This window comes from Eupeodes corollae, chromosome 3, assembly GCF_945859685.1.
Source record: "Eupeodes corollae chromosome 3, idEupCoro1.1, whole genome shotgun sequence".
In the NCBI taxonomy this organism is placed as follows: domain Eukaryota; kingdom Metazoa; phylum Arthropoda; class Insecta; order Diptera; family Syrphidae; genus Eupeodes; species Eupeodes corollae.
This window is the reverse complement of record NC_079149.1, coordinates 13379342-13393256: the sequence shown is the minus strand read 5'-3', so window position 1 is coordinate 13393256 and position 13915 is coordinate 13379342. Positions and strand designations below refer to the sequence as shown.

Genomic DNA, 13915 nt, shown 5'->3' with positions numbered 1-13915 from the left:
ACTACTATACTCATCCAATCTCGGTCGTTAGGTTACTCATCGTGTTTTGGGTAATTTATAGTAAATCCCTGATGCTGGCCTGTGCCTTGCCGGTCGGTGTCTGATTTGAGCTTCAAGATCGAAAATTTGTATATCGAAGCCAACTAACCGGTGATCAGATAGGGATAATCGCCAAACACGATCCCTGTCATCCACGTTCTGTTTGTTTTCGTTTTGGATTGCGGTTTAGTGAGCGCATATCCCTTTTGTGGGTCGCAGAAGTGCGCGAGTGCAATATCTTGAGAGCGAGTAAAGGTATCGACGAAGACAACACGGCTATATACGACTACAACGATGACGATGAGGACGAGGACGGTCCCTTTTGCGGTGATTTATTTTATGTGACTTAGTTCGCACATTGGTTCCCTATTCCTCGATTTGTATAAAACAAACAAAAAAAGGAAACTTCTTGGACGACATCCACGCATGAAGTTCGTCCCAAAAATCGATTCACCTAATAATTTTAGCTAAACTTTGGTCATCATCGTCGTCATCACGGAGGACGATAAGTAGTCCCATATCCAGCTCAGTTCTCAGTCTCAGCCTCAGCATCAGCAGCCGTGTATATGTTGTACGTGCATATAAAGGAACACAGTTTTGGGATTCACTCGGTTCCAATGCAAAATGGCAGCGGAAGAGGAAGGATCGGGAATCGCACTATAAATGGCCCCAACGACGACGGATGGACGATGGTTGTGTCGTCCTTCGGTCGGTCGGTTGGTTCGCGGTGTGTTGTAGAATAACATGTGAATGCTAATGAACTTAATCGGAGTTGTACTCGGCGGTGTTTTACCGGCAATTGACCGCTTTTGATGGTTTTTGTATTGATTTTTGTTTCTTTTCATTTTGTTTATGTTAATTTTGTTTTGTCTTTTTTGTTGTTGTTGTTGTGTTTGCTTTTTATCACACAAATAATCGACATGATGGGGAGTGTGGGAAAATTCGGAGACAAAACCAAAAGAAGAACAAATATACATAAATACGATCATTTTTTAACTTGGATATGGATATCCATCGGAATCGAGTCTTTTTTTGGAAGAAGTTTGGGAAGAGTTGTTGGGTTTTTTTTTTGGCAAAGTGTGTCTTTGCCATAGATAAGTCAGATGAGATAGACAAAAAATATATATTTCCAGAATTATAGTAGGCATATTCAAAGCTGGAGTTGATCTTATCTTATGCATAGGTATACTCTTTCTCGGAAAATCGATTGGTTTCTTTTAAAGAAACATACATAAATCAAATCATGAATTTTGACTTGGGAAAATTTGAAAACTAACAAATGACACTTATAATATAAAACATGGCATTATGCCTTGGTCGATAGAGAAATCGATAGAGATTTGAAATTAATAGAAAATTTTATATTTATAACGATAACTTTATATGAGTCTCTGGGAACAAAAAAGCTTAGATTCATGTATTCGAATTAGGGAATTTAAAGTTTCTGCAAAAGTCAAATATGCAAGAAGTTTAACTACAATTTCAAAGTTTTTACATTATTACCGTGATTTTTCCGTACAACAGATTCTTTGTAAATATTTCAAATAAAATAACAACACAATATCAAAAATATCGAAAGACAACGATTTCAAAGTAGGTAAGAAAAGGCTATATTCGGGTATCGGTTTTGCTTTAATATTTTTGTATATTTTATGAACGAATTGTACGTTAATTTTATTGAAAAGAATTCTTCAAAGGGAAGGATGCTGGATTAAAAAAACAAGCTTTTTACAATGTTAAACAAAATTCTTTTATTTAAAAGATTCAAATTGTTAAAAATATGGCACTTTGAAATGGTCGTCTCGACTTTTTAGTTGCTTATATAGTGGCACAGATTTTTAAGGTAAAATTTGAAATTACTTTCCAAATCTATTCGACTTCATTTGAGGAATTGTGTGCGTTATGTTTAATTTTAGGGCAACAGTTATCTTTAGTTTATTGGCATACACCTGTGACTTTAAGAAACCTGTCGAAAAAAGTTTAGCAGTCATGGCCTTGGTGACTAATTCACATATACATATGTATAACTCTGCCCTCAAGTCGTAGATTTGATGCACATACCATAAATTAAAGATTAGTTGTATGATCGTTCTTAAACTTAACTGTTTAGGGCTTCACACCTCGTAAACATCGTGTAGTTTTATCATTCACAAACGGGAATAGAAACGTAAAAATCAAATCAACAACAAAATTTGAAATATTTCGACAAAACAAATTAGCTGACATAGACTATAGTAAAATATAGAAGCGTTATTATTAATATTAATTATTAAACCCTTGAGAGCTATACACAGAGTGTAATCAAAAGATGCTAGAAGGCGAATCCTCCTGTCCCTTTAACTATTGTCCAATAGCACTCACGTCCCTTCTTTCCAAGGTCATGGAAACGCTGATTAATTATCAGCTCAAGAAATATCTCGAAGAACGGAAGTTTCTTAATGACCCACAGTATGGCTTTCGCAATAGGTCAACTGGTGATCTCATGGTTCATCTCACCGAACAGTGGAACAAATCTTTACATCGTTTTGGAGAAAGTAAGATTATTGCACTTGATATTTCAAAAAAAAATTGATGAAAATGAGTGCTTTTGGTATTGATGAATCACTTCTTTGTTGGATTAGAAATTATCTTTATAACCGTTCAATATAAGTTGTATAAGATGGTTTCAAGTCTGAAATTCATAAAATAAATGCTGGTGTCCCCCAGGGCTCCGTTTTGTTTCCGACTCTCTTCCTTATATTCATAAACGATCTTTTGTCTGTCATACTTATTCTAATCCATTAAACTGTTTCGCCGACGACAGTACCCTCAGCTTTTCATACTCGTTTCTAGATTCACATCCTTGTCCTTCGGATGTGGAACTTCAACGGCAGCGTATGATAAGCTCATGAAATTCTGATCTTGACAGCATTGTAAAATGGGGAATCAATCCGTCCAAAGCTTGAATATAATTCGCATATCTGGGCAGGTGCCCCCAAAAAAAGTTTAAATTTCTTGGATAGAATTGAAAAAAAAGGGCTTTAAAAATGATAGGCGACAGAACTATAATTGAAACAATTACATCGCTAGAACACCGCCGCGCCGCAATGTTTCATGCCTTTCGTTGTTTTATAGATATTTTTACAAACAATGTTCTGTCGAATTAGCCAGTTGCATTCCACCCCTTAAACAATTCAGCCGTAATACTCGCACTTCTAGGAATGCTCATCAGTTTACCCTTGAGCTCAATTTCGGGCGTACAGTCAAGTATAGAGATTCTTTCTTAAATCGCTTTGGCCAACTCTGTTTTTCCCTCCCATTTTGATGTTCAGAACTTTAAGACGAATGTGCACAAGTATCTCCTTTTAAATCCTTCCCTATTTTCCTAACGCTCGCACTGTGTTTAAATATAAATATATAAAGGGTACTAATAACCCTTTGAGTGCCTGTGAATTTAAAAAAAGAAGCATTATTTGACATGATTTTTCTTCTAAGCTTTGTTGCTTTTTCGAAAGTTTTTCTATACAAATTTTTCTATAGCAGCTATTAAAATAAGTATCTTATAGTACTGCATTGTATCCATCATCATAATAAATAAAACCAGCTTGAATACCGTCGGCGAAAAATGATTCGTAAGTGATAAGTTAGTAAGTTTATATTTAAAACCATTTATTTTAGTTTATTGTATTGTGAATTGAACAATGATTTTCGTGGAGAAGGGGGAGTGGAGGGACACGATGAATTCAAATATAGAAAGTATCTAAATCAATTTAATTATTTTGTTACTTATGTATATGTATTTAGGTTAGGTCCAGATGTCTTTGACGCACGTAGACCTCAAGGGTCCATTGTAATACCACTCCATCTAATGAGGTTACTCATTTGAGAGTAATGAACTTAAACAAACCATTTTGTACTTTTAATAAAGTTAGAGAGACGTTTTGTGTCAATTGTTGCCAGTTCACTGGTATTATTGAAGAAGGGATTACCAAGAAAGTTATTCCTTCTAATGGAGAGTGCTGGACATGTACATAGAAGGTGTTGGACTGTTTCCTCTTCCTCCTCGTCCATGCAGCTTCTACAGAAGTCATTTGTGTAGACCCCTAGCCTCAGAACATGTCTTCCTATGAGGCAGTGTCCCGTTATTACTCCAATTGTAGAGCTTATACTTTGTCTGCTCAGTGATATCAATCCTTTTGACCGTTTTAAGTCAGTACTTGGCCATATTTGCTTGGTTGCTAGGCAGCTGGTACTCTGTGACCATCTAGCATTTGTTGATTCTAGAGCATATTGTTTGAGAAGATATTTGCATATAGCAAGTGGTGTTCCTATGTTATGTTTTTGTCTAACATAAGGCAGAAGTGTTCCGATTTTGGCGAGCTCATCGGCTTTGCAATTTCCCGAAATGTCTCTGTGGCCCGGTACCCAAATGAGGTGAATGTTAAACTGTTCCGTCATCTCATTCAGAGATGATCGACAATCGTGGACTGTTTGAGAGTTTGTGGACACGGACGCGAGAGATTTAAGAGCGGCTTGGCTGTCCGAGAAGATTCGTATATCCTTGCAAGATATAACATTTTCTTTGAGCCAGGATAGTGCTTCTTTAATCACCATTACTTCTGCCTGGAATACACTGCATTGATTGGGAAGTCTATAGGATGGACTGAGATTCAGTTGTCTCGAATAGATACCACTTCCAACTCCGTGATCGGTCTTTGAACCGTGTGTATGGAAGTGTACCGCATCGTCTTCCAGGGGTCTCTCTTCTTCCCAGGAGGATCTTGAATGGATGGACACATGGAAGCTTTTACCGAATACCATTTTTAGGGTGGTATAGTCTAAGCGATCTGGGATAGATCTGAAACTGTCTAGAATAGTAGTATGTCAAGTATTGTTACTGTTCAATTGAGAGGTAACTCTAAGCCTCACACATGAGTTGGCTGCCACCATTTTGGAGAAGATGTCAAGAGGTGTTAGGTTTAAAAGCACTTCCAGTGCTGCGGTTGGTGTTGAGCGAAGTGCTCCTGTGATGCACATACCTGCTGACCGCTGGAATTTGATGAGCTTATTTAGATTTACCATCTTGTCCAGTGCGGTCCACCATACGACAGCTCCATAAATGAGTATCGGTCTGATTACCGAAGTGTATAGCCAGTGGGTTATTTTTGGGGAGAAGCCCCATTTTGATCCTATGGCCTTTATACTTAAGTCAAAAGCGCTACAGTAGCCTTTTTTATTCGTTCATCAATATTTGCCTTCCAATTTGGTTTTTTGTCTAAAATGAGGCCTAAATATTTAGCTTGGTCGGAAAAGCTTAATGGTATTCCCCTAATCTTGGGTGAGCTAATCTGAGGAATTTTAAATCTTCTCGAAAAGAGTATTAATTCTGTTTTATGTGGATTGACGTGCAAGCCACATTGCTTAGCCCATTTTGTTGGCCTATTTAAGGCATTTTGTAGGAGTTCCGAGAGAACTTGGGGTTGCTTCCCAGATACGGATATTGCAACGTCGCGGTCGTCAGCATAGGCAATCACCCTGAAACCCTCTGCTTTCAATTGCGATTTGCTATTAAAAACAATTTACAAGAGTTTTCAATAATTGAAAAAATAGTCTTTAATGCAGAATTTTTATAATTTTTGGACCAATAATTACGTCAAAAACGAAAGCCTGAGTTATTGGAAAAAAACGTTTTAATTTTTCAACGTGACGATCGATGGAAACATATCGGATAGGTAGTCATTTATTTTTGATGATGAAAAATTACACTAAAAAAAAAGACATCAAGATCTTTCCGCAAAATTATTGTGTCCGCCAACAAATGTTTGTGTCGTAAACAACAAATCAATAGTTTACTAGCAGGTCCATTAAATCACTCATGCCTAAGGTCAGTATTATTAATTTAAGACGTGACAATAAGTTTAATGGCTTAATACGTTATTTTTGATCGAAAATAAATTAAAAACATTGTGTTATTTCACATGACATTTTTTTGCATACATATGTATCAGGAACGAAGCGTCCCTACAAATATTTGGAATGCATACCAGCTAGGCATTCTGATATATCGCCTACTCTCAATTCTCACTCAATCTCCTTCAAAGCAAATTTTTGAATTTGTTGGCGTTCAAATAAGAATTGAAGATTGAATTGAGTGAACTCAAGTCTAAGGCCGGAAATAGGCATGGAAAAGAGTGCGCATCTCATTTAAGTGCGATGATTTCCTTAAAAATGTTTGATTCGGTTCGCATTAAAAATTGAATTGATTCATAGCGTTCGCTGTCAATTTCAAAATATAATGATGAAGTGAAAAAAAAACCGTGGTATTATTAAAAGTTTAATCGATGTGACTTGTCATCTAGCTCGCTTGGAGTTACCATTAAGAGGCGATGATGAATCCAAAAATTCATTAAATAAGGGAAATTTTATTGAAGCAGTTAACTTGCTTGCTTCATACAATCCGATGTTAAAAACGCATTTGGATAGTTTCACGTTTTTTTCCGGACTATCAAGTGACATTCAGAATGAACTAATTGCCTCAATTGCTAAAATCTTATTCGAAGAAAAACGAATGGAAATACAAAACTTAGACTATGTGAGCTTACTTCTCGACGAAAATACGTACGTGTCCAACAAATCACAGCTGTCAGTTATGTTGCGTATGGTAAAAAAAGACGGATCTGTCGTTAAAAGGTTTATGTGCTTTTTTGATGTTTCGCTTGGAAGATCAGCACAGAATTTGTTTGATTTTACTGTACCATTTTTTAAAAAAAGGAAATGTATTTGAAAAATGTAGTATGTCAAAGCTACGATGGTGCGGCTGTTATGTCAGGAAGTTCAAACGCTTTACAAGCTAAAATAAAAGAAATCATCCCAAACGCACATTACATTCACTGTTTTGCTCATAAGCTCAATTTAGTTTTAACACAGTCAGTGTCTAAAATTAAGCCATGTTCTTGTCTTTTTAAAAGTTTAAATAGTTTTGTAAGTTTTTTTTCCCATTCGTCTAAAAGAGTTGCAGCATTTAATGCAATTGTCAAAAGAAAAATTCCTAGCGCTGCCCCAACTCGTTGTGCAAACAATCTTTGAACTTAAATGTCACTATAGTTTTATCGAAAGGTCTGATGTATTGTTTTAATGATAGGAAATTTATTGTTCTATTATATTTTTTTAACGAATTTTTTCCACAAAGTGACATTTTATTTAAAATTCTTTAATCCAAGTCCAGAGATGTTCAATATTGTCTCAATCAAGTAAATATTTTCAAAAACAGTATTTCTAATTTAATTAAATAAAGAAGTTTTGATTCATTTTGGAAACCGAAAATTTTTCAAATTTCAACAACAGGCGTTCTGAAGTCAACCTTTCTACAAAAGAACAATATAAAGCTCTTTTAACCACAATTGTTCACCAAGTCATTACTGAAATCGATAATCGATTTAGTTCGCTGCCATACTTTGAATTTTTAAGGCTTTCGGATGGAACATTGTATGACTATTGTAAAACCCATTTTACAAATAACTTGCTGAATAATTTACAGAGTTCATACCCAGGGTATTTTGAAATTTCAGTTTTAAAAACTGTTCAATGACGAGAATTTTAGGTCAAAAAATCTACAAGAAACATTTAGATTTTTAATAAATACTGATTTGGATGAAAGTTTCACTGAGTACTTTAAGCTTTGTAAACTAATGTTGACTTTTCCCGTGACAACCGCATCTGTAGAGAGCATTTTAGTGTCTTAAAAGAATAAAACATTTTTTAAGAAATAAATGTGGCCAAGAAGGTTATCAAATTTAGCTCTCATTTCGATTGAAAAAGGATTGTTAAAAGAAATTCAAGCCAAATAACCCTTTAAATTATTTATATATTATTCTAATATACATTACATTAATTTTATTTATATAATTGAACTCAATTAAATTATCCTTTATTATACGCGAAATGATCTCGAGTCAAAGAAATATTTTGTGATCAATTATAGTTTTCTTTGAAAAAGAAATTAACATTTAATTTTACATAAATAACCTTTTAAACTATTTATATTACTAAATTTTATTTTTTTTATTTTATTTTATTTAAAAAAATGAATTTTATACAATTTTCTTTTACATTTCTGTAAAAAAAAAATATGATCTTAAATAAATGAGTTTTAATTTTAAGTTCAACGTTAAGTGATTCCGCTACGAAAAAAGTCATTCTTCGTGCCTGATATGTACATATGTATATGAAGGATCTTCAATATTTATTTTGTATTTTATTTGAAATTACTGCTGTTTATAAACACTGATACAATTCTATTGAGGGAAAAAAGCAAACAGAATTCAAAATTTTTAATTTAGCCAAACAAATTAAATAAACATATTATAAAGGGTGATTTTTTTGAGGTTAGGATTTTCATGCATTAGTATTTGACAGATGACGCGGGATTTCGGACATGGTGTCAAAGAGAAAGATGCTCAGTATGCTTTGACATTTCATCATGAATAGACTTACGAACGAGCAACGCTTGCAAATCATTGAATTTTATTACCAAAATCAGTGTTCGGTTCGAAATGTGTTTCGCGCTTTACGTCCGATTTATGGTCTACATAATCGACCAAGTGAGCAAACAACTAATGCGATAGTGACCAAGTTTCGCACTAAGTTTACTTTATTGGACATTAAACCAACCACACGAATGCGTACAGTGCGTACAGAAGAGAATATTGCGTGTGTTTCTGAGAGTGTTGCTGAAGACCGTGAAATGTCGATTCGTCGCCGTTCGCAGCAATTGGGTTTGTGTTATTCGACCACATGGAAGATTTTCGCAAAGATCTTATACCGACCGTATAAAATACAGCTCGTGCAAGAACTGAAGCCGAACGATCTGCCACAACGTCGAATTTTCAGTGAATGGGCCCTAGAAAAATTGGCAGAAAATCCGGTTTTTTATCGACAAATTTTGTTCAGCGATGAGGCTCATTTCTGGTTGAATGGCTACGTAAATAAGCAAAATTGCCGCATTTGGAGTGAAGAGCAACCAGAAGCCGTTCAAGAACTGCCCATGCATCCCGAAAAATGCACTGTTTGGTGTGGTTTGTACGCTGGTGGAATCATTGGACCGTATTTTTTCAAAGATGCTGTTGGACGCAACGTTACGGTGAATGGCGATCGCTATCGTTCAATGCTAACAAACTTTTTGTTGCCAAAAATGGAAGAACTGAACTTGGTTGACATGTGGTTGTTGAAACCACGGCGCTACATGCCACACAGCTCGCGATTCTATGGCCATTTTGAGGGAAAACTTCGGAGAACAATTCATCTCAAGGAATGGACCGGTAAGTTGGTCACCAAGATCATGCGATTTTACGCCTTAAGACTATTTTTTGTGGGGCTACGTCAAGTCTAAAGTCTACACAAATAAGCCAGCAACTATTCCAGCTTTGGAAGACAACATTTCCGAAGAAATTCGGGCTATTCCGGCCGAAATGCTCGAAAAAGTTACCCAAAATTGGACTTTCCGAATGGACCACCTCAAATAAAGAATCGATGAGATTTTGCAGATTTTATGCGTTTTTTTTTTTTAAAAAAGTTCTCAAGCTCTTAAAAAATCACCGTTTTTTTATATGAAATAATGTGAGAAAACCTAATATGACTTTTATTAAAAATAAATTAATTCTAGATTTTTTTTAAGTTTTCATGATGATGAAATAAAACATTTTACCTCCATCGATTCCATTAAATTAAAAACTATTGAAGGAATTTTAAATGTATACATTGTATAACGATCGAACCAAACTGCAGACGATTGAAACCAAGGCCGGATCCAGATTTTTTTAGGGGGGGGGGGGGGGGTCACGCACTTAACATATAGACAATTTTTTACTTACTGCTAAAAAATGTGTGTTTAAAGAAGGCAAACAAAATTTAAATCACATAGTGTACATATTAACCTTAAATGTACACATTTCAAGGGCTAAAGTGACAACTATAGTTATTAAATTATTTTAGAACGCTATTGTCCAGTAAGGTATAGTCTTACTATTTAATTAAGTAGACTTTCTTCATATAAAAGAATTCCAAGATTCTAACAGTTTTCTTAATATGTCATATTTAAGAGCAAAACAAAAAAAACAATAGTTTACAGGGTTTCTATTGCTTTCATGGAGAAATGTATGAAATTGTTTTGGAAACTTTGCTTTCTTCCAAAAAAAAATATATTCTTTTTTGCTGCCATTACAAAACCCAGTAAATGAGAAAAAATCTGATATCAAGAATTTTCTTTTTTTTTTACGTAGTTTTTTCGGACTCAATTTTCGGGAGTCTAGTATTACTATCGCTACCAGTCTGCTTACTGGTAGATTCGAGCTGATGCTTCATCTTAAAGAAGTCAACAAAACTTGAAAATTGTGGAGAGAAAAATTGTTGGTTTTTGAATTTAAAAAATTATGTACATTTAGGCACATAATTTTTCTGAATATAAAATAAAAATAAACTAAGGTAAACAAATATGCTGGGAAGAAAATTTTGTGTAGCAGTCACAAATTACACGTTTCAGAATTTTTTTCATTTCAGTTCTCAAGAGATTCAAAGCTTTAATATTAATTTGATATTAAACGTGCATTGTGTTTTTCAATTAGCCATAAGTTAAACAAAAGTGTCACTTTTGATGTTATTGGGACGTTTATATTCTGAAATTCATGTTTAAATCTCAGTTCTAGAACATCTAAAGCAAATGTCCTTCAAAATGTATATTTCTTTAATTTGCTACGACCTTAAAAATTTTATTCAACAGAAAATCAATTTTAAAATAAATATATTGACCGACTGCAATACCATAAATGCCATTACAAAAAATAATGACATTTTCGTTCATCATTGAGCTTGCATTGAAATACAATATTATTGAGATCTGATTAAGTTCTTGAGAAAATTTGCAAACAAAACAACGGCTTTATGAGGGGTACTCTTCTCGAGCAATGGCAAAATATGTTTTTCTTGTAAAAAGAGGCCGAATTATGAAAAAAATAGAGAAAATTCTAAAAAATCCATCGGTTCATTTCTGAAAAAATAGAATTTTCGAATTTACACCAAAAAATTTGTATGGGGACAGCAGTTATTTTTAGTATTAAAACATGAAAAAAACGCCTTAAGCTAATCGGCTTAGTTTTAATCGGCACGACAGACAGACGGATGGAATGGGGACCAACTTTTTAAACTTTTCTAACATCGTAATGTCATGATTGATAGTTCCTATGTGTCGCAAGTAAAAATCACTTCAATGTTCACTATTTATGTGCATACAAAAAATAAGATGGAATTGAAGGCTAGTTTCATGAATTTAAAGGGAACTTAATATAAAATTGAAGATCCTTATTCAAAGTTTCTTCTTAAAAAACTGAATCTTTGCTCTTTTTCTTGGAAACAAATTTTATGAAAATAATTTAAAGCATTACTAAAGTTACAAATATTTTAAATGTTTTTGACAGCAAACCACTTTTTGGTGAACGCCATCAAATTACTAACAAACCTTTACTTATACAACTTAACTGCGTAAGCTTTATGGCTCATATGACCCCCCCTGGAAATAATAAATAATTCAAAATATAATGGGGGTCATATCCATTGACTCAATACGATTAGTTTTGAATTGAAGGGAATTCCTACAAAAAAAAAAAAAATTATCTCCCAGGGGGAGGGTCATGACCCCTACGACCCCCCTCTGGATCCGCCATTGACTGAAACAGAAAACAAAGAACCAGCCACAACCTAACTGCAACTATATTAATCTTACAAAATTTCACAGAAAACAAATAAACAAAGCGAATTAAAAGTGTTTCAAAAATGGAGTATACCTAACCCGAAATATAGAAAAATACACTATATAGTCAATAACATCTAAGAATTATAAATTTTTGATTAATATGCGTCTTAAAAATTTCGAATATTTCTAGATCCAGTCATTTTCTAGGCCTACTTTTAATCACACATCAATTTCATAAGCCGACGCGACGGCATCGTTAAAAATAAGTTCTTGAGCCCTTTCCATATCGAAATGTGTCAGGAGAGTCTTTTTTTTAAAGGAAACTAACTTTACCTTTATTTTTTTTTCGACAGAATAATTTTGGTTTATTGCATTGAAAAATGTACTTATACCTAAAAGTTGTTCCATTACACTTTAAGATCATATGACGGGTCTTTTGTACCCCTTGATAGCATGCAACTCCGTTTCTAGTTTAGAATATGCATATCTAACCAGGCCATGGGACTTCGACTTCATCATCAATTAAAAAAGGATTTACGCTTAGACAATGGTATATACAAGTTATGAAAGTATACCATCTTCAAATAAACCCCCTTAAACCAACGATATATCGAAATTTATTCAAACTCAAATAAAAACCTAATTGCACATTGTAATTATCTGGAAATCCCCAGACTGAGAGGAAAATAAAAAAACAAACTAATAAGAAATTCTCTCTTAGAGAAAATAGTTTCCAATTAATTACCGCGCCAAAGTACCACGGCCACCATGACACTGCGTCTATACTAAAGAGTAAAAAGGTACCTATGCCTCGAGCTACTGCTTCACTCTAAAAGTGCATAAATTAAGCATCACATACGAACGTTAATAAACACATATCTAGGTATACGTTTATAAGCATGGACTTTTTATTAAAACGCCATCAAGCCTCTATTAACATAATAATATACCTTACCTTCCTATACCAACTCCGAATCAAGAGACTCTTAAGCTTCATCACAATGGCCAGAGATTCGTATATAGAAAAAAAAAAGAAATATCGAAAGAAAATAAAAATTGCAAACAACCAGTTATTAAATACCAACTCTGGAAGTTGCATCTTCAATCAGCATAATTTCAAACCTTAACTGTAGATAGATAAACATTCCTGAGCTCATATTTTTTTAAATTCACACGAATCAAAATCTATGCTCCTATAAATTCATAAAAATTTAATTCATATAAATTGCAGCTATTTGAATTTCTTTTCAATTAATTTATGATAGAAAATAAAAACTAATTTAAAATAAACTCACCCGCTCATATTGATAAAATGATCTACTAGGTCCAGCACGGCCATATAGATATGGATAATAAGCACCGTACATCACTTCTGGGCAGGATACTGCCATTTCGATGTATCCAAGCCTCGAACCACAAACGACACCGCCTACCGTTAATTTGTCAAAAATTTGACGTCAAACACGACGACGACGAAGACGAAGACGAAGACGCACGTTGAAAGAAAGTAACGAGCAGAAGGTAAACGCAATATTATACTCGTTCCTTTATTTTTCTTCACTTTATTTTTTCTTTATTTCACTGAACTCACTCGTTTTACCACAGAAACAATTATTAGGTATTTTAATTCACGAGAATCAACAATATATTTATATATTTTTTTAAATTATTCAACACCAAAGAAACAAAATCACAGGGTGTATCCATTCGGCATGATTTTTGTTTTGTATTTTAATTTTTATTCTGCACGAAAGCCGCACAAATTCTTTACTCGTTCGTTTATATCGAACAAATTTACATATTAACGCTTTGATTGTTGGGAGTTGAAGTTTTTTGTTGTTGTTATCCTGTCGAAGGTTGACGTTTACAATGCATTTATTTAGCTTGCTGGATGATGCCCTCTCTGCACGCCTTCTCCGCTGCAGCACCCTGTGATTGGAAAGAAAAAAAAAGAGTTAAATATATTCTCTCATTAAAGAATGACAGGTAAGGTAGGGTATATTTGCGGTGTGTGTACATTTGCTGAATGAAAGAGTCAAAGTCAGAGTAGGTGCACCATCGCATCATCGTGGTAACGATAAAACGACGAGGTTTTATCTTCTGTCATCACGGCGCGGCGCGGCAAAACGGTGCGGCGGTGGTGAATGGCGGCAG

At 34.3% G+C, this 13915-nt stretch overlaps 1 protein-coding gene across 1 annotated transcript in view; it reads right to left on the bottom strand.

Moving 5' to 3' along the window:
- LOC129951077 (protein vestigial) overlaps positions 1 to 13672 on the bottom strand; it is a 57874-nt gene extending 44202 nt beyond the window's left edge. Inside the window, exon 1 of the mRNA XM_056063087.1 lies at positions 13057 to 13672. Coding sequence (XP_055919062.1) covers positions 13057 to 13152 — 96 coding nt within the window. The 5' untranslated portion in view covers positions 13153 to 13672. The remainder of the gene's footprint in view (positions 1 to 13056) is intronic.
- Between the last annotated feature and the right edge of the window lie 243 nt (positions 13673 to 13915).